This window comes from Phoxinus phoxinus, assembly GCF_949152265.1.
Source record: "Phoxinus phoxinus genome assembly, chromosome: 7".
NCBI classification, from domain to species: Eukaryota; Metazoa; Chordata; class Actinopteri; order Cypriniformes; family Leuciscidae; genus Phoxinus; species Phoxinus phoxinus.
In genome coordinates, this window is record NC_136882.1 from 20529157 (window position 1) to 20556811 (window position 27655).

Genomic DNA, 27655 nt, shown 5'->3' on the forward strand with positions numbered 1-27655 from the left:
GCATTTGCATGAATAAGAGCATGATTATTTTTAGTATTCATTTAGCAGATGCTTTTATCCAAAGCGACTTACAAATGAGAACAATAGAAGCAGTTAAACTAACAATAGGACAACAAGTGGACACAACACTATGTGCTATGACCCTTCCCAGTTTAATCTAATGCAGTATGTGTACTTTTAGTTGTTGTTGTTGTTGTAAAGACAATAGATATAGAACAGAAGATAGTGTTAGTATTAATGGATCAAGTGTTGCCGAAAATTATGCATCCTTAGCCATTTCTTGAAAATGGTCACGGACTCAGCAGCTCTGATTGAGTTGGGCAGGTCATTCCACCAGCATGGAACAGACCAGAAAAAGGTGAGAGAAAGCGATTTTATAATGTAACCCTAGCTAAAGGATGACGGGGAAAATGGATGCCATGAAAAACTAATATTAAGATTAGTAATACATTTGTGAATGATTGCTGATGGATGCACATTCATTGTTGAATAAACTGACTTTTAAACATATTAATCAGCTGTTTGTCTCAGTCATTGTTCATATTCAGCGATCTCTTGGGTTTAAAAACAGGTGCTTTGATTCATTTGTTATAAGCTCTTAACTGCCTCTTCCACATCACTTCCATCTCCTTTAATGCTTCAGTACCTCAATATCTGATAGTGCTGCACTCATTACTGTCATACATTTGCATAAATGTCATCTGAGAATAGTGCTGACAGCACAACGAGGAGCTCTGAAGCATTCAAAAGAAAACACGCAAAGACAAAGAAGCCTTCATCTCACTCGGAATAGAAGAATCACTAGGAAAAGAAGAATCACAAAATGCAGATGTTAATCGCCGGCGTGGTCTAATGTCATTTTTAATTCTAACAATAAAATGTGGAAGAGTTCATCCACAAACCTGTAGCCGTGGACTGACAGTAATTAATATCCCGCTCTGAAAGAGACTATAAAACCAATGTCTTTCACACGTGAATGAAACTGTCATTAAAGCACTGCAGATCTATCGCCTGTCAGTTCAACAGTGCTGTGTGAATTCATTCATTGAATGTTTTCTCCTAAATTATTTTAAGTCACTTTATTCCAGTCAACTGTCAGGCAATACAGTGTACTCTTCCGATAAAAGCGCTTTTAGGCTGATATTTTACTATTTATTTAAAGGTACAACAATGTGCATCCTGTCAAACAATTTGGACTCAATTAATCTATAAAAATGACATTTACACCATGATAAAAAAAATTATGATAATTGTATCAGGGCAATAACCTTCCTATGAAATGTTCATCTATTCTAGTCAAAGAGATTAAGTGTCTGTAAGCTTAAATAAGAACTATGCCATGTGACTTGTTCTTCTTTCTTCTATCAAGCACACAATATATGAAAATAACTATATAAATGTCTCATAAAAACGACATGGAAGCCCCCGAGCTGCTCTGTAGTAAATGAATACCCACACTTGAGGCATACGGTACAGCTGGGATATTGGATGTTATATTTAGATGGTTCGAAGCCTGGATTGAACTCCTGCCCTGGAGGAACATAACATTATAGAAAGGCTCTGCAGTGTCGAAAAGCCTCTGACGCACCCGCAATTAAGCTCTGTACTATGTCTGGAGCAAATTCAGCTGAAGGAAAATCTATACGGATTTATGCATCCATGCTAAATTTGAGAAGACTGTCAGGGCCAGAGTTATGTGCTGTTATGTTAATCACATTCCTGTCAGGTTTGCATATTTTACACTTGTGAGATTCTGTGAGTAAACGTGCTGTTGGTGGACAGGTGTGAGCCACCGCAGCACAACACAACCACAGAAGAATCAGTGTAATACAGTTACTGCCTGTGTGATTCAGTGGGGAATTAATGGGGTTTATTGCTATAGCATCCAGTCCTTTACCTTAGGTTGTTGCTCCTACAAAAATCTGGTTCTTCATCTTTGTTTTCCAGTAATGATATTTATCCATAAATCAACATTAATTTACCTGAAGCTTTAACTCAATTGAATGAGGTTTATACTTAAATCTAGTCTGTGGTTTTTGTTGGGTTGCAATTGTGTACTGGAAAACCAGACAAAGATACTGATTAGGGCAGGATATTTAATAGAATTTCTAATAGCCATTTTTTCACATTCCTGATATAGCTAAACCTGATAATCATCATAGAATATGCCACTATATGCAAATATCACATCTGCTACTGTGTGCCTGACATAAATGAAGATGTTAAGAATCACATCAGTAATGATACATTCACTCTGTTTCTCTGTATACAAGCTGTGCAGAGATGCTGGAATAAATCAATACCAACACAAATACTGATCCAAACGCTGCTGGATTCATTATCACAGTTAACAAGCAAAACTGACAACCAAGAGATACACTGCTCCAGCTGATGTCCATTTTTACTCAGCATACTATTTTTCCCATTTAAACTCTAAATGATAACTTACATGGTGCCGAAATGTTGGCAAATATTAAAGATTTTTAATTAATTGGCAATGGTCAATAGTGGATATATATTGACTGATATCTGAATTGATATATTTAATTTAATTGTTTATGCTCATTTGCTCATTTCCTCTATTTTTACAATTAAATTCCCTTTGCCATTATCTTCTAACACTCAGTTAATAAACAACTGTCAAATATTAATATGAATAACAATATAATATTGAGGTGCATTAAATCACGTGCGCCATTTAAAGTTATTGATTTAAATTTCTCTTTTTTGGGGGGGATTTGCTTCATCCACTCACCTTTTTTTAATAAGGTCCAGGGCGGATCCCAGGAAGCCATCCTTTATTTTGTAGATTTTGGCTCCGTAGCTGGAAAGGTCTTGGCCGTCCAGAAGGATTGCGGGGCAGCAGCTGGATGGGCCATCGCCACACTCCCTGCGGGGCGGGAAGGGGAGAACATTTACATCTGTGGCCCCAGGGCCTGCTGGGCCCTTTGTCTCCTCCTCTCTTCCTGTAGCAGCTTGAGGGTGTAATGGAGAGCGAGCTACTGGGCCTGTGCAGATGGGTCCTCCCGGGACATCTGTGGTGGAACTGGGCTCAGAGATCTCTCCTCCCCTGTCTCCGCAAGGATGGTTCGAATCTTGAGCGGTGTTGACGTCGGTGTCAGTCCTTTCCACACTCTGCATTTCCTCTGTCTGTTGTCTTTCCTCTCTATGCTTGTTGTTACTCACCATTTCAGAGGACCTGTGGTTCTTACTGTCCTCCCTTTGCCTCATTCTCTTAAACTCCTCAAATGTAGGTATGTGCAGGCGGCCCACCGGGGGTCTTTTTCTCTCGGGGGTTGACTGGGCAGAGTTAGTGCAGATGGGCTCCGTGGTATGAGCTTTACTCATGGTACTAGACTCCTGTCTGAAGTTCAGAGCCAGGTTTGGGGTGCTTCTTTGCCTTCGGAGCTGCAGTCGTCGCATTGCTTCCTGTTTGATCTCCTCAGGACTGGTGATGCGACGGGCACTCAACTCTTGCTGTCCATTAGTTTGCAACAATGCCGGCCCAAGCTGAACTGCTACATCCTGATTGCAAGGATACTGCGGACAAGGTGCGTTACCAAGCACAGGTTGAGGACGCAAGGGCTTGTGGGGCTCCGTCACACGTGTGCTCTGGAGCCGCAGCTTGTCTCGAAGACCCTTTCGGGCGTTTCCGTTCATGCCCCAGTCCTCAACCGCGGGTAAAAGCCATTGCGGGAAGAGCGGTATATCCTTTCTGACCACTCCTCGGCGGCCGTAGATCGCCATTCCGTCGAGGGATGGCATTAAGCCATATACCTGTGGTCCCTGAGGAGGTCCATCGTACCAGTGGCTGCTTGAAGTGCAATGAAGAATAAACTCACTGTCCACACTCCTGTAAGGATACACATTGGGGTCAGACACAGCAGCCCAGTGCAGGTTTTCCAGGCTGCGGTAAAGTCGGGTACTGCCGGTGTTCACGCAGCCTTGTGGAATGCGCATTGTCCCGTAGCCAGACTGACCGTCAGGCTGTTTCAGAGGATGCATACTGCTGGTGGAGCAGTAGAGCCCCAGGTTGCTGAGCAGGCCATTGTTGTTGTTGCAGTGGCCTGGCGCAACGTCCTGGGCAGGGAAGGGGGGCATGCCATGATGAGTGAAAGCAGACAGCGGGGGGCTGAGGACGGACAGGTCCATGGACAAGTCCATGCTGCAGCCTGCAGGAGAGCCTGCTGGGGAGTACTCACATTGTGAAGCTTTCACATCCGGCATGGCCACAGAAGGAGCTGCCATCTTCCAGAAAGGAGCACTAGGATCACAGCCCTGCAAAAATGTACAGACAAGACATTGGCATCACATCAGAAGAACAAGGTCATACTCTCTGCATCTCAACATCAGTAATTCACCAACAGCTGGTGGTTAAAAATGGTAAAAGGGTAAAAAATAATAACATTTGCACTATAAATTCTGTCCACTTTAGCTTTTCTGTCCGCCTTTAGCTTGGCCAAATACAAAACACTATACAAATTAATCTAAATTAAAAAAAAATTCTTAATACTAATCTACTTGCATAATACTTTAGGTTTATACATCTAACAGTATTCTAATAATAAAGCATTACTATAAAGTAAATATTTTCAAGATCATATTGTGGGTTTTAATTTATTTTGGCTGTAGTACAAGTTCTCTCACACAGCATAAATGGGTTTTAATATATTGTTAATAGCTGACTGTTGTGGCAAATAATTACTTTTTTAAAACTGGCATTCTGTTTCTCTATGGCGCGTTTTGTCAAAAGAAAAAAAAACATTTCCAAATACATAAGAAATATATTCCAATGATAATCCTTGGGTATACGTAAGAAACTGAGGATTTTAAAATACCAAATGAGATTTAAAATTTCCTCAGGTTACAAAATTAATCATGAGGATGTGCTACCAAGGATTCCAGGTGATCCTGAAAATGCTAAATTACTACCTTGAAGCGATGATTGTAAGCAACCTGTGCTAATGGTTTGTGTGTAAGGGATTCAGTTGCTCACTTGTGTTTGCAACAAGCTCTCCCTTTCCCTATCTTAGTGCCCTTCAAGGGTGCAACATTTTTATTCACCCAACATTTCTCACATTAAAAATGGATTGTGTATACTGCACAACACTAACAATATTCCTCATACCATAGAACTGGTTGTATTAATCTATATCACATCAAATGATCCTACTAAAGACAAAACTACACTTAAGGTAAAACCAGTACATTAAATAGTTCAATAATCACTGCAGTATTTATAATGCTCATGATGCACAGGTCCTATGACTTGTATAATCATATTAATATTCTAAAAATGGCTCGTTCTTTTGTATGAATCAAATGGTAGGGGGAATCATGTCTGGAATTAAAACATAAAACCGAGAGGGAGGAAAATCAGAAGGGACAGTAATGAATAGAGCCACAACACTTGCCCGGGGCTCTTGTTCCACTAATCAGATGAGAACTCTGTATTAGCTAGGAGAGCGCTTCTCTTTCAGTAATTAGTACAAATTGCCTTGCTTTGGGCCATATTAATATCCGACCCGCAATCTTAAACAGAAATCAGGGTCAAGCCAGGAGTTACAAAAGAGCATGTCACAATCATTTCAGGCAGCCAAATCCATCTAGATGAATATTCATCTTGCCTATCAGAAAACAACAATGGTATGTGATTAGATTGAAAAAAGCCAGAAAACTAGTCATTTTTAGTGACAAAAAGTGGGGGAAGCCCAGCATGCTCAGGTGTTCAATTAACGTTTGGACCAATTTAATTAAAACGGAGCTGTTGAAAGCCCTCTGGTATTATCAGGCTAATTTCAACGCTCCATTTGGGAGATAAGGGAGAGCGGATCCCCTCTTTTTGTTGTTCTGTGAATTGTACAGTGGAGCGCAGGGAGGATTTATCTTCGTGGGCGAGTAGACTCACTGTCTCAATAGCACTGCCAGTATTTTCTTTTTGCTTGCGCTTGAAAACTGCTGACGTGTGAATAAACAGTCAATTAGCATAAGGAGCTTGTTTAATGAGCATGTGGCACAGGATCAGCTCACGCCGGGCCCACTATGTCCTCTCTGTGTGTGACAGACAGACAGATGCTCCGTTTCCTATTTGAGCAGAACTATTACAGACACAAGAAAGCGTGCGCAGACAGTCCCTCACTGAAACAAGCGCTTCATACAAAGCCAAAATACAGGAGACTCAAAAAACTCAAACCTGAGGACTGGATCAGTCTAATTCGTGACAAACTAATCAGGTTGCCTGGTTGATTTTAAATTGTACAGTTAGGTCATACATGTATGAATGGACTTGGGGGATTGCAATAAGTTAGTCTCTTACGTTGGTCATAAAAACTTACCCCATTTTATCAACTCTGTGTGTGAACCTTTACTCGGCTTGCTTTAAGCTCTCATTCACAGGCTCCGAGCCAACAGAATCCCTTTGGGTTTGGGTTAGAGGTAGACAGACCATCCACAACACCAGACAGCTGAGACCTTACGTACAGGAAGCTACAATAGAGGAGAAAAAGACATCAATACAGGCATCCAAAAATAATACGGATCAATTTCTGGAATGAAATTTGCCTGCAGTATTTCTATGGATCTTGTGTTTCTGTTTTCTCTGAGAGACTGAGAGAAAGCATTTGCTTTTATTGAGGAGATTTTGTGAAGTCAAACACTCGGGATAAAACAAAGTCATCATTGTGGTTTCCCTTATACACAAACAATTCTCTGGATTAAAGACATTATTAAATGTGATCATATTTTTTTTCACACTTTCTTAGAAGGACCTAAATATTTTTGTGAACAAATGATTTTTATTACTTTTCTCTTTCCTACTTATGAAAGCTTTCAACTTTTTATCTAACAATTATGAATTTTTCTCGCAATTATGAATTTATATCTCACAATTCTGAGAAAAAAGGTCAGAATTGCAAGATATTACGTAGCAATTCCTTTTTTTTATTATTCTGTGGCGGAGACAAGCTTCCACACTTCATTTGTTCAGAATGTTATGATATTCATAAACATATTAACATACACAACAAACTGTATTCCAAAATGAATTCCCAAATTATTTCAGATCACATGTTCAACCTCCTGTGATTCAAGGCTCTGTAATTCAAGGCATGTTGAGGAGTTGAGCCTTACACAATTGTATCTCCTCTCTCCTCAATATCAGAAACCTTCTGGAATTACTTCAAGTTGTGATAGTGGATCTCAGTGAATGTAGTTTCAATGATTCCTCATTACTGAGGGAGACACTGCTCGACCTCCACCAGGATGGAGTCAGGCTTCGGTCAATAAACACATTCAGTTGCTCTTCCACTCCATCTTTCTAATCGCATGAGCTCTTGGAGTTTGACGGATGCCTGTCAGTATGTGGTCTAGCTGCTCAATAACATCTCTGAGTAACATAATTCTGAGCAGCAGGACATCAGTAAAAGTAAGTGAAATAATGGCAAAAAAATGATTATTTCAACCAATTTGTACTCATGATATGCATGCACAAGTATTCTGTGCGCACACTTTCATGACAATATGATTGTTATAATAATAATAATAATAATAATGTACTAATATGCTAGTATGCTATTCCGAAGCTACCAGTTAAAATTATTGTGACTGAATAAATTTTTGTCTGAATTAACTCACTGAATTCGTCAGTTACTGGCTTACTATTATTACTTTCATTCTTGTTCGTTTAAAAAAGAAACTAGTTTTGGATGGATGGATGGATGGATGATACACATGCACGTCCTGATTTTGCTGAGTTAGATGTGTTCCTGGGTCAACATATTTTGTTGATCCTGGAACAACATTCCTGTATGAAAATGTAATCTTAACCATATCTCTAACCCTCAACCTAACCCTACCCATAAGTAATCTCTTAAATCAGACACTTATGTAGGAGCACCTAACCCTGATTGTAAGACTAAACTTGACATAAACTCTAAACTTGTCCCTCAAATCTGATTGGTTGATTGGAATGTTGTTCCAGGATCAACAAAGATGTTGATACAGGAACATGTTGTACTTGGCGAAATCAGGTTCTGATTTACAGATAGACAGAGCTTTCACAAACACACACTAAACTCTGTTGTACCGAATTATTCTCATTATCACCTAATTTTGGCACCTACACCAGGTCAATCCCTTGAGTCAACAAACATAAAGGAGAAAAAAGAAGAACTGTATCCACATCCATCTAACTCTGTGATTTACAGGTGATTCTTCCATATATCTTACACCTGCATGTGATATTTTTGTTCTTTTCCATCGAGCCACTGGAGCAGTAAGATCTATGAAAGCTTCTCCATGGAGAATCAAAGACTAAAAGGCCACATATTGATTGTATGTGCAGGTTTGTGTGATAGCACAGCAGGGGTGTTTCTAGGTTCAGGGAGGTGGAAAAACATGGAGCGCAGATAGAAATTCACAGTATGATTATTCTGCAGAAGACTGACCTCATGATTGGTAGTAGAGATTGAACAATTTTGTCTGAGGTCACAATGGCCACGACAGCAGATATCAACATATTTCTAACCACTGGATTTGTGCTTCCACGAACAGGACTGTAAGCTGTTTCCAGGAGCAATTTAAGTGAAAGAGAGGAGTCATATGAGTACATTGGGAGGGAAAAAGAAAATGTTGAAATCTGCATGTCTGTGCAGAATGTAGATTTGCTTTAGTTAAAATGGTGATGGTTTATACAGTAAATGTGGGTAACATGCTAGAGCTAACCATTCTCGGATTAGAACCTGTTGGCGGTTTCACCTAATCCTGATCCTGCAGAAAGGCGATATACGGGAAAGATCAGGAAAGTCCACACACTATTGATCATTGGCTGCTTATCTCCCGTATTTTGCAGTAAGTGGACTAAAGGCTATCTTTACGGACAAATTATCCGCATTAGGGTTTATATTGTCAATCCAAAAATGAGTGAACTTGTAATATATGATTTGGGAGAGTAAATGTTATCATTAGAGTCCTCATATCTTTTCTACCAATTTGTGAAACTTATAAAATGACCCCAGAATGTATTTGAACACTTAAGTTACACAAAATCAGATTTATTGCATAAATAATACAATGTAAAATGTGGCATCTTCAAACAAGTTCTACTACTTTATAGTAGAAAAAGAAATCCAATTAAAAAAAAGAAAGAAATATATATATATTATTACATTTCTTTTTGTCTAGTAGAATGACGTCATTCATACAATTTAAGTGTCCAAACACTTTTTTGGACCTCTTGAAAGCATGAATAACCCTTCATGGCATTGCTTCAGCATCTGTTTCTCAGGCAGGTGAAGTAGTCATGGAGGTGAGGTAGTTACAGTAAGAGCGAGTGCTGTATAATCAGATGCAGAACTGAAGAGCTTTTCTACTACCTGTCAGCAGAGCACCGCACTCATTCTGACAAGAGCAGCCGAGACAGAGCTGGGTTACGGGCTCTTCAAAGTAAGAGGAGACGGCATCAAAACATGTTAGAGTGAGGCTCAGGAGAGGTGAAGACTCAAGTACCAGCATACATTAGTTAATTAGGATTCAACTCTGTTCATTGCATTCAACGTTGCGCCAAACTAAGTCTGCTGTCTACCATACCTGCAACAAAGTCTGCTGTCTAGCCAAATGAAATACAATAGTTTGTCACATATAATGTAGTAATCAAATGTATCATGCGTGGTATCCAAGTTGAACACCGTACATCATGCAGATTAAAAAGAAAACTTGACAGATAAACTATAGGGTGAGTCTTTTCCTGTAGCTAAAAATTGTTTAGTGAATATTTTATGCTTGTGCAGTGTTAACTGAGCGGATGAATAATGCATTAGGTAGATTAGGTGAGAGAAGCATTGTTAGTGCACAAGTTTTTCCATAAACATTAGTCTACATACAGTACTATTCTTAGCTGAGTTGCCCTTTGATAAAAGACTGCAGGTTTGAAGCACTACTGTAGTAATTGGTACACATTACAAAGCTGTGCTGAAGTTATAGCTATCACCAATTGGTGCACAAAGATGTGACGATCTTGCTGTAAATCATTATATATAGCCGAGTATAGACATTGTCTCAAATAACTAGCTCAGATCATGTCATTCTAGCCAGCAACAACAAAAGGCAATTTACAGAGCTTGCATATCCAAGAGTCGCACACATCAATATGGCCATGGATCAATGTCTGCCGGTCGTCATGTTGGTGGATGTGTTTAATTAATGACCAAGCTGCCACATGCAACATCATTAGTGCATGATTTCCCCCAGAAAATTAGAGTATGATAGAAATAGTATTTATTGAAGAGCCAGTGTAACCCAATTCATCAGTATTTGCCTCCATGCCACAAAGTCTTCCAATTAAATGCTGAATATGAGGGCAACAATGAGGGCTTTCATACAGATATCCTCATTCTAATAAAACAGACCACTGCTTACATAATGCATGCGAGACATGGGTGAGGATAAAAATCTTTTCCATGAAATGAATATACATTGAAGCCCTGTGATACAACACTGTCATTAGCTGAGTTCAGCCTTGAAAAGCAGAGGGAAATGAAGCAAGATGATAATTGCCTTTCAGACTGATGAATCAATGCACCGCAGCTCCCCACAAGGATTTTTTCCCCTCTTCCTCAATTAGATAAGTCACATGAACATGATACGCTGCTCTGAAAGATAAAGCCGGTAGTTACGGACAAAGTGTCAACAGAAGTCGGTACTGCCTTCAGAAACAGTGTGTATCAGGGAAAAATAAAGGAAAATGTATAGCCTATATTACTGCAAAATCATACAAACTGGAAAAAGTACTAATTTCTGCTAAATTATGAGTATTGGAAACATGCCAATCTCCTTCTCAGAAGCAACCATGACAATACATAAATGCTTTTTAATACGGTAATACATCTGATCTGAATAAAATGTATGTTCCAAGTATATTCCTTTTTATTTCTAAAGTACTACCATGAATTTTGGACACAACCATGTAAATACCATGATGCATTATCAATAAGTAGTTGACGTAAAATGTGTCCATGGACCCATTACCAAGATTATATGTTAAACTGTCACTAAGCTTTACACTGTTCAAAAGTTTGGTCAGATGTTTTTATGCTTTTGGAAGAAGTCTTATGCTTTCCAAGGCTGCATTTATTTTATCAAAAATACAGTTAACAGTATGTGGAATATTATTACAATTTAAAGTAAATGTTTTTGTAATATTTATTTATTTATTTATTTATGTCATTAATCCAGTTTTCAGTGTCACGTGATCCTTCAGAAATCATTCTAATATGCTGATCTGGTGCTCAAGAAACATTTTATATATCAATGATGAAAAAAGTGCTGCCTAATATTTTTGAAGAAACCATGATAAAATGTTTTCTCATGATTTGTTGATGTATAAATATAAAAAGAACAGCATTTATTTGGAATAGTAATCTTTTTGTAGCATTACATACTGTTACTTTTGATCGTTTTAATGCACACTTGATGGATAAATTTTAATTCTTAAAAAACTTACTAACAGCAGAGTTAAATGGTAATGTATATGTAACTACTGTGAACTTGTCAACGCTTAAAGGGATAGGCCTAGTTCACCCAAAAATGAAAATTCTGCCAGTAATTACTCACCCTCATGTTGTCCCAACCCTGTAAGACTTTCGTTCATCTTCAGAACACAAATTAAGATTTGATTAAATCCGAGAGCTCTCTCACTCCTCCATATGCTTCAGGCAATTGCATCTGCCGGCCCAGAAAGTTAGTAAAGACATCGTTAAAATAGTCCAAGTGACTACAGTGGCTCAACCTTACGCTTATCAAGCGACGAGAATACTTTTTGTGCGCAAAACTAAAATAACAACTTTATTCAACGATAAATTTTCTTCCGTGTGGGCCTCTGACGTGAATTCATGAGAGCGCCATGCTCGTCAATTTTAAATGTGCGAGAACTGAGAATATGACGATTTTGAGTATAGCTTGTTACACCACATAACATCCCACATTATTTATACTAAAATACCATAGTAAATTCATCAGATGCCATCATCACTGCACCATGATACCACCCCAGTGCTTTTGTAAAGATATAATGATTTGTGGAACATTTAGGCAATAGGCCTATCTGAACCAACAAACCTCAGTTTCACTCATACAAGAACTATTACAATGTTATATAGGCTATGTAACAGAGTAAATAATATTTTTTTTTGTAAATAATAGACTCATCGGTTGTCATCTAGTCAGCCCAGCTCCCTCTTCATCCCAAGTGTGGCTCTGTTTGTGTTTTCAGTGGATAATGACACCAGCAGCTTTGGCAACAGTAACAATAACAAAAACAACCTACGAACCAGCAGACTTCACACTTATCAACCAGAGAGAAAGAGAGAGTGCTATGGATTCAGTGTGAAATACTGTGAATACAACACGAGAAAACTGTGCCAAGGACAGAGAGGGATGGGGATAGGACAGGACAGGAGAGAGTGATTGATAGGTGAGAGCAGACAGCCTGATAAAAGAGTTAGCTGTGGAAAGCAGGAGACACGAGCGATGAGAGATGAGAGGTGAACAGAGGAGAGAGAGGTAGAGAGAGAGAGAACATCCCTGGAGCTCCGCTGATAGGCAACAGCGCTTGTAATAAGGCAGGATTGTTGTAAGAAGCAAATGGCCCTGTGGCAGAGAGAGAGAGATATGGGCTAAACAGAACATGATGCTACACTGAATCAATGCTAGCTCTCATTTCTCTCTCAATACACTGTCCTGAACTTCACAATCCTGGAGCAAAGCTCTAACCAGACCAGAAATAAACCAAATAAGTTATCTTTACTTATACCCTATGAATTTTACGAGAAATACAAATCCAAGAACCTGCACCACAGGGTTCATCGATTACTAAAACAACGAAGAATGAAGAAAGCTAACTTTTGGCTTTTCAAGTATAATATTTTTGCAGCTGAATTTATAAACAAAACTTACTTTCTTCAAATCTACATTTGTGCACAACCTTTCAAAAGTTTGGGAATTAAGATGTTTTTGAAAGAAGTCCCCTGTTAAATAGGCAGCATTTATTTGATTTAAAAAAATCTGTAATATTGGACAATATTATGATTTCATTTTAAATGTAATACATTTTAAAATATAATTTATTCCTGTGATGGAAAAGCTGAATTGTCAGTGTCACATGACCCTTCAGAAATCATTATGATGATTTGCTGCTCAAGAAACATTTCTTATTATCAATGTTGAAAAGAGTTGGGCTGCTTAATATTTTTGTGGAAACAGTGAAACATGTTTTCAGGCTTCTTTGATGAACAGAATGTTCAAAAGGACAGCATTTATTTGAAATAGCACTTTTTTGGGGGGTAACAATTTAAGTCTTTAATATCTTTTGATCAGTTTAATGAATCCTTGCTCAATAAAAAAATCTTACGGACCCCAAACTTTTGAACGGTAGTGGGTCAGCCAAGGTCAGCCGAGATTTTAGTCCAATAGATCTTAGCTTATTTATATACATAAAACATGACACATAATTGTGACAGACAATAAGTATTGGTAACACAGCCACACATAATCAGTCAATATAGCAATCTATACTACATTATGGGCTGTGGCATTAAATAGATGATAGAGATGAACAGCATCACACTTCTCTTTCAGTAGAGCAAGGCTGTTCGATGTCCTCAGGAGCTGCCTGTGGCTGTCATATTTCAACAGCTCCATATGAGCCCTAATCACCATCCATTGGGAGAACATCACAAGACCCACACAACCCTGTCTTTAGGGGCCCTCCCACACACACATCAGCTCCTTTGTTGTTCTTTGTGAATGAAGAAGGGATCAAAGCAGCGGATCTCTACGTGAAGGTGCCCCAATCTCCGTCAGAGCCACTTGGCCGGTAATGGGCTTTCATCGGGGGGTGATGAGGTGAGAGCAGGATAGGACAGACGGGGGGAGAAAGGGGGATTAGGAATTAGAACAGGAGGGGGACCGCAATTGATCAGCTGTCATCTCCGCTTACAGTAGGCTGGTGCAACTTTCACAGGAAAATATCCAATCCAACTGGGAAAGATGAACACTGGGCAGAATCATCTCCATTTCAAAGTGGATTCATTTGAATGAGACCGTGGCCCACAAATGCAACAACAGAATACAGTTCAGCAAGATTACAAAAGCCTCCATTTAGAAAACCCAACATGGATTAAAAATAAAAATAACGAAAATAAACATTAAAATATGGTAACACTTGAACAAAAATGGGACATTAGTCACCTAATAGTACATGTTAGCTCAGGTCAATTAACTAATATTAACAGATACAACATTTGATTTGAATAATGTATTAGTGAATGCTGAAATTAGTTTTAAGTATTTGTCATTGTTAGTTGACAAATTGACTAATGCAGTTAAACCAGTGACAATTATTGTACAGTGTTACCAAATATATAAACAAAAACCATAATGTGAACCTATATAACATTTTGATTGGACTCAATCCATAATGAGTTGGTTTACTGCTGGTTTACTGGCATTCTCTGATGCAGTATAATTATTCCAAACATTCATCACACATGAACAATGGCAGTTCAATGCCAATGCCCCACATACTTGCACCATAACTGTCTCCTCTTCCAGATAACAGAACCAAGCTCTGGCAGTTCACATAGCAGACCTTTTATTTATCCAAAAAACATGCTTAGCATTCTGCATTGACAATGTGAACCTTGCCTCAAACTATTTAGGTACAGACAGTCTGAGACAAATATGAAGGTTATCTTACAAGTCAAATTATTTACATGGATTCATTTTTATGGGAGAGTTCACTGAGAAATTAATGAATTCTGCCACCATTTACTCGCAGCCATTCTAAAACGACACTGTCAGGAAAAATGTTTTGGCAAAATTAAAAAAATTAGTGGTACAACACTGAGGCAATATCCTTAAAGGGACAACTTTGTACTTTATTGTGTATATTAGTACCTTAATAGTACTAATATGTATCCATAAGGTACCTTTTAGGGGTAAATAAGATACAAAGATCAAGGTCAGTTGCTGCCTTAAATTTAAGTATAATCAAATTGGCTTTGGCTGTACAAGTCATTTCAACTTAAATTATATTAAACTGACTTTTGAGATACTAAAAATTGAGTTAAATCTCGTAACTTAAAAATAAGTTTAAATTATTTGAGTTAGTTAACATTAGTTAACTACATTAGTTATGAACTACCGTAATGAACTGCACTTCTACAGCATTTATTTATCTATGTTAATATTAATTTCAACATTTACTAATACATTAATCAAGTTTTGTTAACATTAGTTAATGCACTGTGAACTAAAATGAACAAATAATGAACAGCTGTATTGTTATTATCTAATGTTAACAGATTAACAAATAGGCTACATTAACAAATGTATGCTCATGGTTAGTTCATGTTAGTTAATAGCCTACATGTTACAAATGAAACCTTATTGTAAAGTGTTAAAGTAATGTAAAAACATATGCTGTCTTGACTTATTGATCATATTTTTTGTATAGTGCAGTAACTAGGGCAGTATCCAAATATGCATATTTCCTTACAAAGGCAAAAGAGGAGAATTGTTTCTAAAAGTATAACACTATAGGCAAAAAGTACCCGGATGACCTACTACTTCCAGAGAGATTTTGAATTGTGCATCCACCATCAAATGGACACTTTACTATCCCATGAGGCCACGAGGGAGTATTATATAGATAAAACAAATTTGTAATAGTTGCAAAGTCATTACTTATTCGAAGTACTCAGGGAGTATGCGATTTTACAAGCTGTTGTACCCCTAAGAGTATAATTCTTGCACATCTTTTCAGAGAGTGTGACTTTTTATTTCCATAAAACACAAAAGGAAGCTGCTATTTTCCATACAATGATTGTGGATGGATACTTCAAAAAGAAAGAAAGTAACCACAACAGAAAAGTGGTTCATCGAACTTGTCTACTGTCTTCCGAACTCACATGATAGCTTTTCACGTTCATTGTTTGGAAAAGATAGCCTGGAAACACTGAAATAAAAAACTCATTTTGTGTTCCACAGATACAGGTTTCAAAAAACATGAGGTAGAGTAAATGATGGCAGAGTTTTAATTTGACTTCTTTAAATTAGAAGACAGCTCAGGGAAAACCCTTTAAGTTAGTCAGAAAGCAAAGTTTTCACATGATCAGATGTCCACCCAACCTCAGCTCCACAGAGAAGGCGTTATCCCCTGATGGATACTATGCAAACCTGCAAGTGTCACTTCAATTTATTTTCCAATTTCCTGTCCACTGAGATACCCTCGCTCTTTCTATCGCTCTGCTGTCCGACTAGATGAAATATTGAGGGCTTTTTGCTGAGGAGCAACCTGGCCCATTTTTATCCCATGTGCGCCAGACACTAAGCTGATGGTGTTGAGCATCCCGGCTCAAGTTCTGTATAGCGCTCAGTGCCCACACAACAACACACAATAAATCAACGAAGCATTTCATTAGGGCAGACGGCTACATCTCCAGCGAGCCTGTGCTCTGTGTATTGTTAAGGTGCACGGCGGTAGACCAGGTCAGGCTCAAAACTAGAATTCCGGTGTTGTCACAACGAAACAGCCTGACCCCTTACTCCCATCGTCACGACGACACGTCAAGGGGTCAGTGAGGCATGACAACTCCACACAACAGAAGGATCGTGTGACAGAGCAGCGAGTATAAATGTATTCAGCTCTTCTCTCTCTCTCTCTCTCCCTCCAGAGGTCTATCCTCCGCTTCAGATCTGTCCAATGTCATAAGCAGAAGTATGCAAATGATATTCACACTGCTCTCTTGTACTGTTCAGCAAGTCTGCTCTGCATATTCGAAAATGGAAATCTCCTCGGGTGGCATTTCACTCAGAAACCATGAGAAATCACATAAATAAACTGCACATGTTTACTGAAATATTAATTTGAAAAAAGATGAAACTTATCAGCGGATACACTAGATTAATACATTCCGGCACAAAAACATGTTCCTTCCTTCATTCCTATACAAATCATCCCATTCAACAAGCACAAAATAAAAGCTTTTTAAAAGCATAAATCAGTTGTAAAAAATAGTCAAAATCCTCCCCACTCTCCATCTAGAGTTACATACCTCTTTCTCATGCAGAAACGACAGGTAGGAGACGAGAAGGCAGACCATGTCAGCAGAATGAGCAGTGCGCACGCAGCGGTCTATTCCAGTCTGATGAGATACAGCATGTGAGCTGCTTTAGCTCTCTCAGCTATTGTTACAGCCGCCAGCTCCTCACTGAGCATGCTCCAAACACCACTCCACTCACTGTTGGCATGGGAACCACTCAAGCACAGACCTCACTATAAAGGACCTCCCTGAGATACACTCTCTCTTTCCCCCCACCTGTCCTCTCAAGGGGGTTTTCCTTGTTTTTGCGTCTGTGTAACCCTGTGAACCCAAAGCAAAGCTCCACAGGCAATAAATTGACGTATACAACATCCACTCATGAAGTTTAACTGAGCTAAGATGGAAAGGCAGGGGCAATGTAACATCCTTTTCTTTGTCTAAATCTTGAGTTAATGGCAGCTTAATCCAAACTGTGATGTTGTGAAAAAATAAAATTAAAATTATATTACACAATCACAATTTGACCTTAAGCAGTGTAGAATTACTTCACTAAATGAGTGTCACCGCAATGGCTCAATACTCTAGGAATGTCCAACAACTGACTGGTAGCTAAATTAGATTAGTGAATTAGATACAAATCTAAATAAATAAATATCTAGAAATAATATTTATTTATTTTAAAATAAATATATATCTAAAAAAAATAATACATTCATATCTGAATAAATAAATAAACTAATAAAGTTGTTTATCTAGGTTGTTATATTTCATTTAAAATAATAATTATATATTTTTTTAAATAAATAAATATTGAACAATAAATAAATAAAATAGATTACCTGGGTTTTTGGTTTCATATTTATTTAAAATAAATAAATATCAACATAGATAAATACATACATAAATATATGTATATATATATAAATTATATTTGTTTTTAAAAAATTAAAATTAAAATCTAAATAAATTAACTAGTTTGTCTAGATTTTTTTTATATTTGTTTTGTTAAATAGATAAATACCTATAAATAAATTATCTAAATATATTTAAAAAATCCAAAATCAACTGGTTCAACTAGGTTTTTAATATTAATTACAAATGACTATTAAATTAATATATCAAATCTAAATAGATAACACAATTCCAAAGCACGGGCCGTAGTCTCTACTGGAACGCAGAGCAGGATTTTGCAGCATTCCTCCGAATTCCCATGAGGGGGCTTTCAAAGCATATTGGCTGTGCTCTGTAATTACAGTATGTTGCGTGGGGTTGCAGTGGCCGGGCCATATGGAGAGAGCTAATCCTCTACATAACCACACATGCTCATCGGCTCCTCCAGCTATCAGAGCGCTAAACAGACATCAGCTGAGCCTGTCAAGCGTGCACACTGGATCTCTGGGCTCAAAGCGGACAGGTCAAAGGAAGGGATTTCCTCTTTGTCTCTGCCGTATACCTGATCTATTGGGCCCAAGGCACGCGCAGGAGGCCCGGCAGCCGATGCATTATCCACATTTGATACCAAGCTCCCTGGAGAGAGAGAGAGTCAAATCTACTATTAGCTTTTGTTTCAAGGCCTCTTGAGTGGCACTTTTATCAGACAATCTAACAGCTTAGCCTATTTTGTTTTTTTATTGTGAAATTTCTCTTTATAAGTTATTCATCACGATATGTAGCTGTATTAGGCACTTTAATGGCTAACCGCAGTCGTGGTGGGATCGAAATAAAATCACAGGTCCCTGTGGTTCAGTTGGGGTTGGTTTAATACACTACAGCCAGTAAATGCTTCATCCATTAGCTTGAATGCTTCTCCAGAGGGACGGATTTATATAGTCTATAGAACAGTGGCACACAGTGCAAGTAGAAGAAATATGGGCGAGTTAAAAATCACAAATATCATCTGATTAACAGTAAAACATGATCAAATGACTACATGTTTTTGGATATGTATTTGCATAGTAGGCTTAGTAGCATGGTATGGGTTTCTTCAAATGGGCAATTCTGGCCCTGTAGACAAATAAAAACAAACTCTCTTAAAAGTCCACCTGTAATTGTATCCCTTAAAAAACTCATATTTGATCACCAAAATTACATATTTAAACGTTTTTTTTCCCAGTGAAAAACAAATGCAACGTCGTCCACATCCTTGCTTCATTTAGTATACGTCAATCTTGAATATGCTAATTAGCCCGCCTCCACTGACGCCAGCTGCCCAGCTCACAGATTCACTCGGCCAACTTACTGAGGTAAACGCTGCACAATGGTAACTTATCGCTCTTTACAAAGTTGGACGCATACCGGAAATTTATATTATTAGCCTTTTTTGATTGACTATCAAACAAACAGCTGTTGCTAATGTTACACAAACCATGTTCCCGTTCACTATCTCAGAGTCAGACAGCTTCCTTGTCAAAGCGCAACAATCATCCGAAACGCTTTGAACAAGTCAGAACGTCAGTGGACTGGATAAAGGCATAGTTCCTCATAACATTGTAAGCCATCGTAGGCCTACACCTGCTATATAGGCTATTGCTAAATATACCCGAATTTTCATATCAACAGAAAAATATACAGAGGGATAACCTGGCATCTCTCGTGACTCCCCTGCTAGTTCGTTCTTCGCTGCTAGTTTGCTCTGTTCGCTCGCTGTTAATTATATGCTAAAGTCCGCCGGCACGTTGACGTGATTGGGTACAAGGTCGTTTGTGACGTCAGAAACACCAGCGACTTCAAACTGCCGTACAGTCACCGCAGTAAGAGAAAATAATCAGCAATGATTGTTGACTTCTGAATTTGCACATGGTTTGTCTTAAAGCACATTAAAAACACCACCTAGAGATAGTCAACATTAAATAGGCTACCCTTATTTCCCCCACAGGGGGACTTTAAAACTTTACATTTCACACTTTCACTAATTTATATATTTTACTAACAATTTCCAACAGTGAACCTTTTCTGGTATTTCACTACAGCATTAGCATTAATACGCGCATATATATAGGGCTATATATATAGGCTATAAATATATATATATATTTTTTTTTTTTTTTTTTTTTTTTCTATTTTTTTTTTTCTATTGGTCAAAATTAAAGATTTATTGGAATTGACCCTTCGCTAAGCCACGCCCAAAAACCCCCACTGGCCAATCGTGGCTTTAGCAACCGTAACTAGGCGCGGGAGGTCTGGCAAGCTTTCGAGCGAGGGAAACATGCCAAAGCGTTGTGCGTATGGATTGTGCAAATCTGATACCCGGTATCCTAAAAGTTTGGATGGTGGGGTGGAATTTTTTTTCCTTCTCGAAACCTAAAAGCCAAGGGGAGAAATGCCGGGCGTGCATCAAGCAGTGTGCGACGCCCCATTCACAACTAAATGTCCACAGGATTAACAAAAATACGTTACCTATTATTGCTTGGAAATAATGACGGTTCTTTGTTCATAATGCATATTTGAACATAAAATAAGACGATTAAAGGCAAGACGGAGGCTCACTGACATACTTTCAAATATATTTAAGCATTTTGTTAATCGACGGCACCCCTGAGTAACTTTAAGGTTACGTTACCCCAATCCGATCGCGGCTCTCCCGGTGTTAGTGTTATTCCACAAGATGTAACGTTATGGATACGCTGTTTGATTTATAATTATTAGATTATAATTTATTTTCACCAGGCGTAGCAACAGTAACTAAGGAGGGCGGGGCTTAGCGAAGGGTCAATTGATGCAAAATAAAATATTTTGTTTAACGTTAATTTAGCTCATTTTTAAGCAAACATGATATTTTTTTTATAAAGTCTGGGACAAAATTGAAACAATAAGAATTTATTAAATGTATAAAATACTGATACTGTGAAATATTATTACAATTTAAAATAACTTTTCTATTTGAATATATATTCTTTACTGTAATTTCTTCCTGTGATGGCGAAGCTGGATTTCAGCATATTTGCTCCAGTCTTCAGTGGTTCATCCAAGGTTCAAAGTTTTTATGACCTTCATTTAACAGTTACAGACAAACAGATCAACCCATTGGACATAAAAGTGCCTTCAGTTGAAGAAACATAAATTTAGAGCCAAGTGAATGAAGCATTTTTTTTTAAACTGACAAATGCACAAAATAGATCCAGATTTTGAATACACACTACAGGGTTGGTTGCTGTGACTGGTGAGATTGAAGGGCCTCAGGGCTGATAGATAGATAGATAGATAGATAGATAGATAGATAGATAGATAGATAGATAGATAGATAGATAGATAGATAGATAGATAGATAGATATATAGATAGATAGATAGATAGATAGATAGATAGATAGATAGATAGATAGATAGATAGATAAGAGAGAGAGAGAGAGAGAGAGAGAGAGAGAGAGAGAGAGAGATGCTGAGAAGAGCTGAATGCATTTATACTCGCTGCTCTGTCACAGTGTAGCTGGTGGCCGTGACACTCAAGATGCAGAGCGGCCACAGAGCAGCGGCCGTCACCCTGCCCAAAGACTCCACCATTCCTAATTTATGAGGGCTCTACCAAGCCTCAATAATTCATTCACCCAGCTCCACACAGTGATCACTGAAGCACAGACCTCCTTTCACACAAGACCAAATAATTTTTCTTTTTTTAAAATAAATAATTACAATTCTCTTTCAGACAAGGTTTGCCTCTCCATTATGAGATTTTTTTTTCTGCAGCGGAGGGACTATATTTTGTACTGCGTATGAATCAGCATCTGACGCACAAAAAAAGCTGATGCGGCATTCACAAACTGTCAAACCAAGTGAACAACTGTTAATATGACAGAATAAAAAGGGGTTATTGAAAACCTCTGTTGAATTATGAGAAAAATAAAAGCAAAAAGATTAAAGATTAAATACATGAACTCTACAAAAAATTATTTATTATTGTTTTTTGGTGTCATAAAATACCACAATGAATTAACTAGAATACATTGACACATAATGCTAGTTAGTGATGAAAAATAATCAAATTTATCTATATCCTATATTTGGCAACATTATGGGACACAATATTGGTATTGAAGGATGGACGGATATGGGACAATCGATTGTATTGTACCATGAGAAAAGGGCTCGCATAACACACTGACACAATTACAGAGAGAGGGTAGCTCGGTCTAACACACTGACACACATATGGTGCATGTGAGCATCTCCAACTATATAAACAAAGAAACTGTATTGGATGTGCATATATAATGTATCAGATGTAGGTCAGTGCTCGGCTATGCGCGGTACATTACTCATATAAATGCATATGTTTAATATGCTGAGGTGGTGGCTGGTGCTGGCATCACTTCCTGTGTTGCTCTGAGCCTGGGAAACAACATGGGAACTGTCCCACATTCCTTAGATGAGTCACGACTGGGGACTGCAAACGTGTATAGCAGGAATGTATTGTCATTAGTGCATGGGACCATGTCAATGAGACTAAGGTATTGACCCAACTGTATTCAATAAAGCTGCAACAGATACCAATGTTATATGTGTGCAGTGTGTGAGCGGAAAGTTTGGTTAGTCCATTGGGGCAGACAGTCGATGTCAATGTTTATATAACCATAATAACCAACCCACATTCTCACAGTCAGGTTCTGATGGTTCTCCCTGTTTGTTAACAGGTCTCTGATCAAATGCTTTACAAAAAGTCTAAGCACAATCAAATTCATGAGCAGCACATTGAATCCAAGTGTCTCCTAATGATACCATAAATCCATAATTGGTCACATGATCATACCATGCAATGTTTCCCAGATTCCCAGAGCTTTCTAACCTTACATTAGCTTCATATTTCCAATACTCATACAGGATAATATACTTTGTATAACTTTGGCGTGTAACTTGTCCCACACAATATAAGCTAAATCCATGAATGACACCTCAAAATAAAAATGTTATGCAGCTTTAGAGGTGTGCTTTTAATGTTTCTAATGAATGGCTATAAAACTGGCAAAAATACACAGAATAGTGGATCTAAGCCACATACCAGAATATACTGGTAATACAGACTTTATAGGGCTTTTCACACTGCGCTTAACCCTGGGCTATCACGTTAATAAGCGCTTTTAACCTTTTTGAACGTTTAACACTTGTAATTTATAAACAGCAAATTCAGCGTTTGAAAGGAAAATGGTCAAATGTCCATTCAGTATAAACTTGATGGTTGACAATGCGAGGATGCGCAGTGCTAGAGATGTTATGTTTACAGGTCGAGTGCTGCGTTCATCCAATCAATGACATGACACCGCATATGCAAATAAGAACGTGGAATAATTGTAAATTATGAGCAGTCTGAAACGGGAAGCGAGATAACCCAGGATTCCGTTAAGCCAAAAAAAGCCCCGATGTGTGCCTAACCATCTAGCAACTAGAACAGAGCAACAGGACACCCTACACTCTAAAAAATGCTGGGTTGTTTCAACCCAATTTTGGGTAAAATATGGACAAACCCAGCCGTTGGGTTAAATTTTTACATTACATTTTTAACCCAACATTTGGGTTTGTCCATATTTTACCCAAAATTGGGTTGAAACAACCCAGCATTTTTTAGAGTGTATATACGACCCAGAATATCCAATGACCCAGTAACTACACAGAATACCCTAGCCTCCCAGAACACCCTAGAAATGACCCATAACACCCCATCAACCACCCAGAACGCCATACGTAAATGACCCAGAAAACCCTAACAATGCCCTAGCAACCGCCTATAACACTCCAACAACGGCCCAGGCCAGAACACCCTATCAACCACCCAGAAAACCCTTGCAATGCCCTAGCAACCCATAACACTCTAGAAATGCCCTAGCAACCACCATCACACTCTAGCAATGAACCAGGCCAGAACACCATATCAACCACCCAGAAAACACTAGCAATTCCCTGGAAACCACCCATAACACTCTTGCAATGACCCAGGCCAAAACACCCTATCAACCACCCAGAAAAAACTAGCAACCACCAATAACACTCTTGCAATGACCCAGGCAAGAACACCCTATCAACCACCCAGAAAAAACTAGCAACCACCAATAACACTCTTGCAATGACCCAGGCAAGAACACCCTATCAACCACCCAGAAAAAACTAGCAACCACCAATAACACTCTTGCAATGACCCAGGCCAAAACACCCTATCAACCACCCAGAAAAAACTAGCAACCACCAATAACACTCTTGCAATGACCCAGGCCAAAACACCCTATCAACCACCCAGAAAAAACTAGCAACCACCAATAACACTCTTGCAATGACCCAGGCAAGAACACCCTATCAACCACCCAGAAAACCCTAGCAACCACCCAGAAAACCCTAGCAACTACCCATAACACACTTGCAATGACCCAGGCCAGAACACCATATCAACCACCCAGAACGCCATAGAAATGACCTAGAACATACTGCAGTGCCCTAGCAACCACCCAGAGCACCATGACATCATTACAGTGAGTTTTTCATGGACAAACACAATTCACATTTTCTTCTGAAAGGGTATATACTCAAACGTTGTTACATACAAAAGGATATTATTAGAGAATAACTAATAATGTAATCTGCACATTCCACTAAATGTCATCACTTTTGGATTTACCAACTTCAATATTACCCAAATTACATTTTTATAGTCTAGTCGCAATCAAATTAGAATTAGTTTGTTATGCATGGGAAAACTGCACAGTCATAAACAGCATAAACAGTGTTTCCCCGTCCTATGTCTGTTTGTCCTCCGGGGCTCTGCACAATGTAGTAAACTCATTTCACAATGTTGCTTTTTTTTACTTCAAGTACATTGTTTTAATATTAATGCATTTATTTAGATTTAATAGTTTAAAAAACTGCAGAATCTAAATCTTGGTATTTAAGTCTCTTTAAATCCTTTTTTAATGACGATGATATTGTCATCTGCCTGCCTTGAAAGAGTCAAGGTCTTCAATAGCATTCTAATGACTTATAATCATCTGCTTACAATTGCTTTTTGTAAATTGTTTCATCCATCCTCAGGAAGTGGGTGGTACCTGGAAATGTCCCATATTTGGTCAGAATCTTTCTTATTAATTTATTTAATTGAATTAATAGGGTTATTCAAAGTCAACTTTATGTAAAACATGAGGAAGAGCTGAACTCCTCAATGGCATCAGTATTTACACAACAAAAGGGGTCTTAATAAGCCCTTTCAGCATATATCAAGCGCCGGGACTATTATGATGCAGAATATTCAATGCATTTGATGCTGAACGCTATGCAGATGAGGCCCGGCAACAGACATGGATGGTTTTGCGACCAACAATGTGACCATTTCATCTCTGAAAATTGAGGGGAGGGGGGGGGTTCAGCCTTTAATGCACTACTAACCCCTTGATGGCCTTTAGTTCATCAAAACAACTATGAAAAAACATAGAAATGGTTCAAGGCATCCAGGTGACTTTGATAATGTAAAACAACTAACTAAAAGAAACCAGTCTGTCTATGCATTGATGCCTCCGCTGATACAGTAAACATACATAATATGAAAGGTTTCACAGTAGATTCTATTAAATTCATGTTTTTGATCTTATTGTGTGATAAAAAAAAAAAGAAGTAATTTTTCATTAAAAGTCATAACGACTTCTCTCCAAACTTCTCCAATCATTTAGTCTGCTTAAACCCGCCCCTGCAAGCTCGTGATGGTCATCTGCCTCCATTTTTGAATGCCACGCTCACATCTCAAAATCCAGTTGACAACCGATGCATAGTTCTACCATGGTTCTACCCGACATTTGTTTTCTTTTTTAATATGAAAGAAAGATCAGTCACTACTTCTGTTTCATCTTTTCAACTTTAACATCAGCTATGTACAGTAAAAGCAGGAGGCCAATTAAGTGCTGATATTATCATACAATTATATATTCTGAGCAGAGCAGTTGTACATAATGTATTAGTCAAGACTCAACAGTGAATAAAGCCTATTACAATATTCCTGACATTTCGCTAATTTCAAATTTAATGTTGCCTCAAGGTCATTTTGAATTACAACAAGCAAATTACATTTTCAAAATCAAATAAAACATCTTTATCCACCCGACACATATTGGTCCATGTGGTAAGGTGACCTACTTTAACAAAACAATCCAAACACACCAAAGCGGACATTCATAATAGAGCTGCACAATGATATGTGTTGTGTCAGAGCTATATACAGCACAAGAGGAGTACCGGCACATTTTGTGCTTTATAGCAAACTTGACTTATTTGTCATGAGCCTCAGATTAAAAACTGTAAAACTAATTATGCTTTAGTCATCAGCATGCTCTTCATAAAATCCATCATCATACCCTGACAATGTCATGTGGCATTCTAGTTGTGAAACTGTTTTAGTAGCATTTCTGATTATTCTGTCTCTCTCGAGATAAAGCGACATGCCTCGTATCAAGGGCAAGGCCAGACTGATACAAACAGTAGCTGTAAAATGTCATTTGCATCTAAGCCATGTTCAATTATGGAACATTAAGAGTTTGTTTGAATAAAACACTCAAAGTATATGTAATCTACAGGAGATATGCAAATGAGCTCTGAGTGACTCATACTGAGCAGTTCTGAGCTCATCTGTCCTTGCAGCTCTCCTGCCACGTTTTCTGCCAGTGAACATGATACATGTCAAGGCCATGTGTTTTATAAACACAATTTATATACAAAACTGAAATAGGTAAATGTGCTTTCATTATTATTTGGATCTTATTTGTCTTTCTATCCTCATTTGGGGGAGCTGGAATTTTTGTTTAAAGCCAAATGATGTATACTGACACGGCCAAACAATCTTTTTAACCTTGCTAAATTGTAGTAATGCCCCCAAATGTAAGCAACTAAAAATATTCCATCGAAATGGCAGAAAAAAATATTGATTTAGGCCTTTGGCCAAAATAGTTTTGGAGGGCCAAAATGATTGACCGAAACAGTAAGCGCTTCTCCGATGATGTGTTTTGACTGTGTCATTGTCATTTCTTAAAGACACTGTGGATAGGCTACAACAGGTGAAGACACACTTAGAAATGTGTCTTCCCTAAAGAATACCCTAAAGAAATTGATAGAAATTAGTTTGGCCGAACTATGGTGGCTCATTGACAAAAAACTTTATGACTGGTTTATCACCTGTGAACACGACACCCTGAACAGCAAACCGATACTTGATTTTCGGCTCAATTAAAACTTTAATTTTAGTTCCTGTGTTTCTTTAAAAACATAATTTTGCTACATCACTACAATAGTAAATGTTTCTTAAAGGGTTTGTTCACCCCAAAATTAAACTTAAACTAAACACAAATTAAGATATTTTTGATGAAATCCGAGAGCTTTCTGTCCCCCCAATAGACTGCAACGTTATTACCACTTTCAAGGACCAGAAAGGTAGTAAACCATTGTTAAATACTAAAAAATAGTCCATGTGACTTTTGCTGTTCGCGTGGGCACCGCGACGCATGAGTGTGATGCTGACGCAAGAGTCGGCCAATACTGAGCCGGCGTTCACATGTAGAATCCGGAAGTGCATCATTGTAATGTCAACAGCGTCAGAGTGACACTG

At 38.2% G+C, this 27655-nt stretch overlaps 1 protein-coding gene across 4 annotated transcripts in view; it reads right to left on the reverse strand.

Moving 5' to 3' along the window:
* Positions 1-19720, reverse strand: part of arhgef49 (Rho guanine nucleotide exchange factor 49) — a 30285-nt gene extending 10565 nt beyond the window's left edge. For 2 of the 4 annotated variants that reach the window (XM_079618451.1, XM_079618453.1), the window contains exons 1-3: positions 17109-17242; positions 6336-6486; positions 2756-4278 (exon numbers count right to left, since the gene is read on the reverse strand). In XM_079618451.1, the coding sequence (XP_079474577.1) occupies positions 2756-4248 (1493 nt within the window). In that variant the 5' untranslated portion in view covers positions 4249-4278; positions 6336-6486; positions 17109-17242. Of the gene's footprint in view, positions 1-2755; positions 4279-6335; positions 6487-17108; positions 17243-19676 lie in introns of those variants that run through there. The other 2 variants (XM_079618454.1, XM_079618452.1) reach the window with 2 other exon arrangements.
* Positions 19721-27655: the final 7935 nt, after the last annotated feature.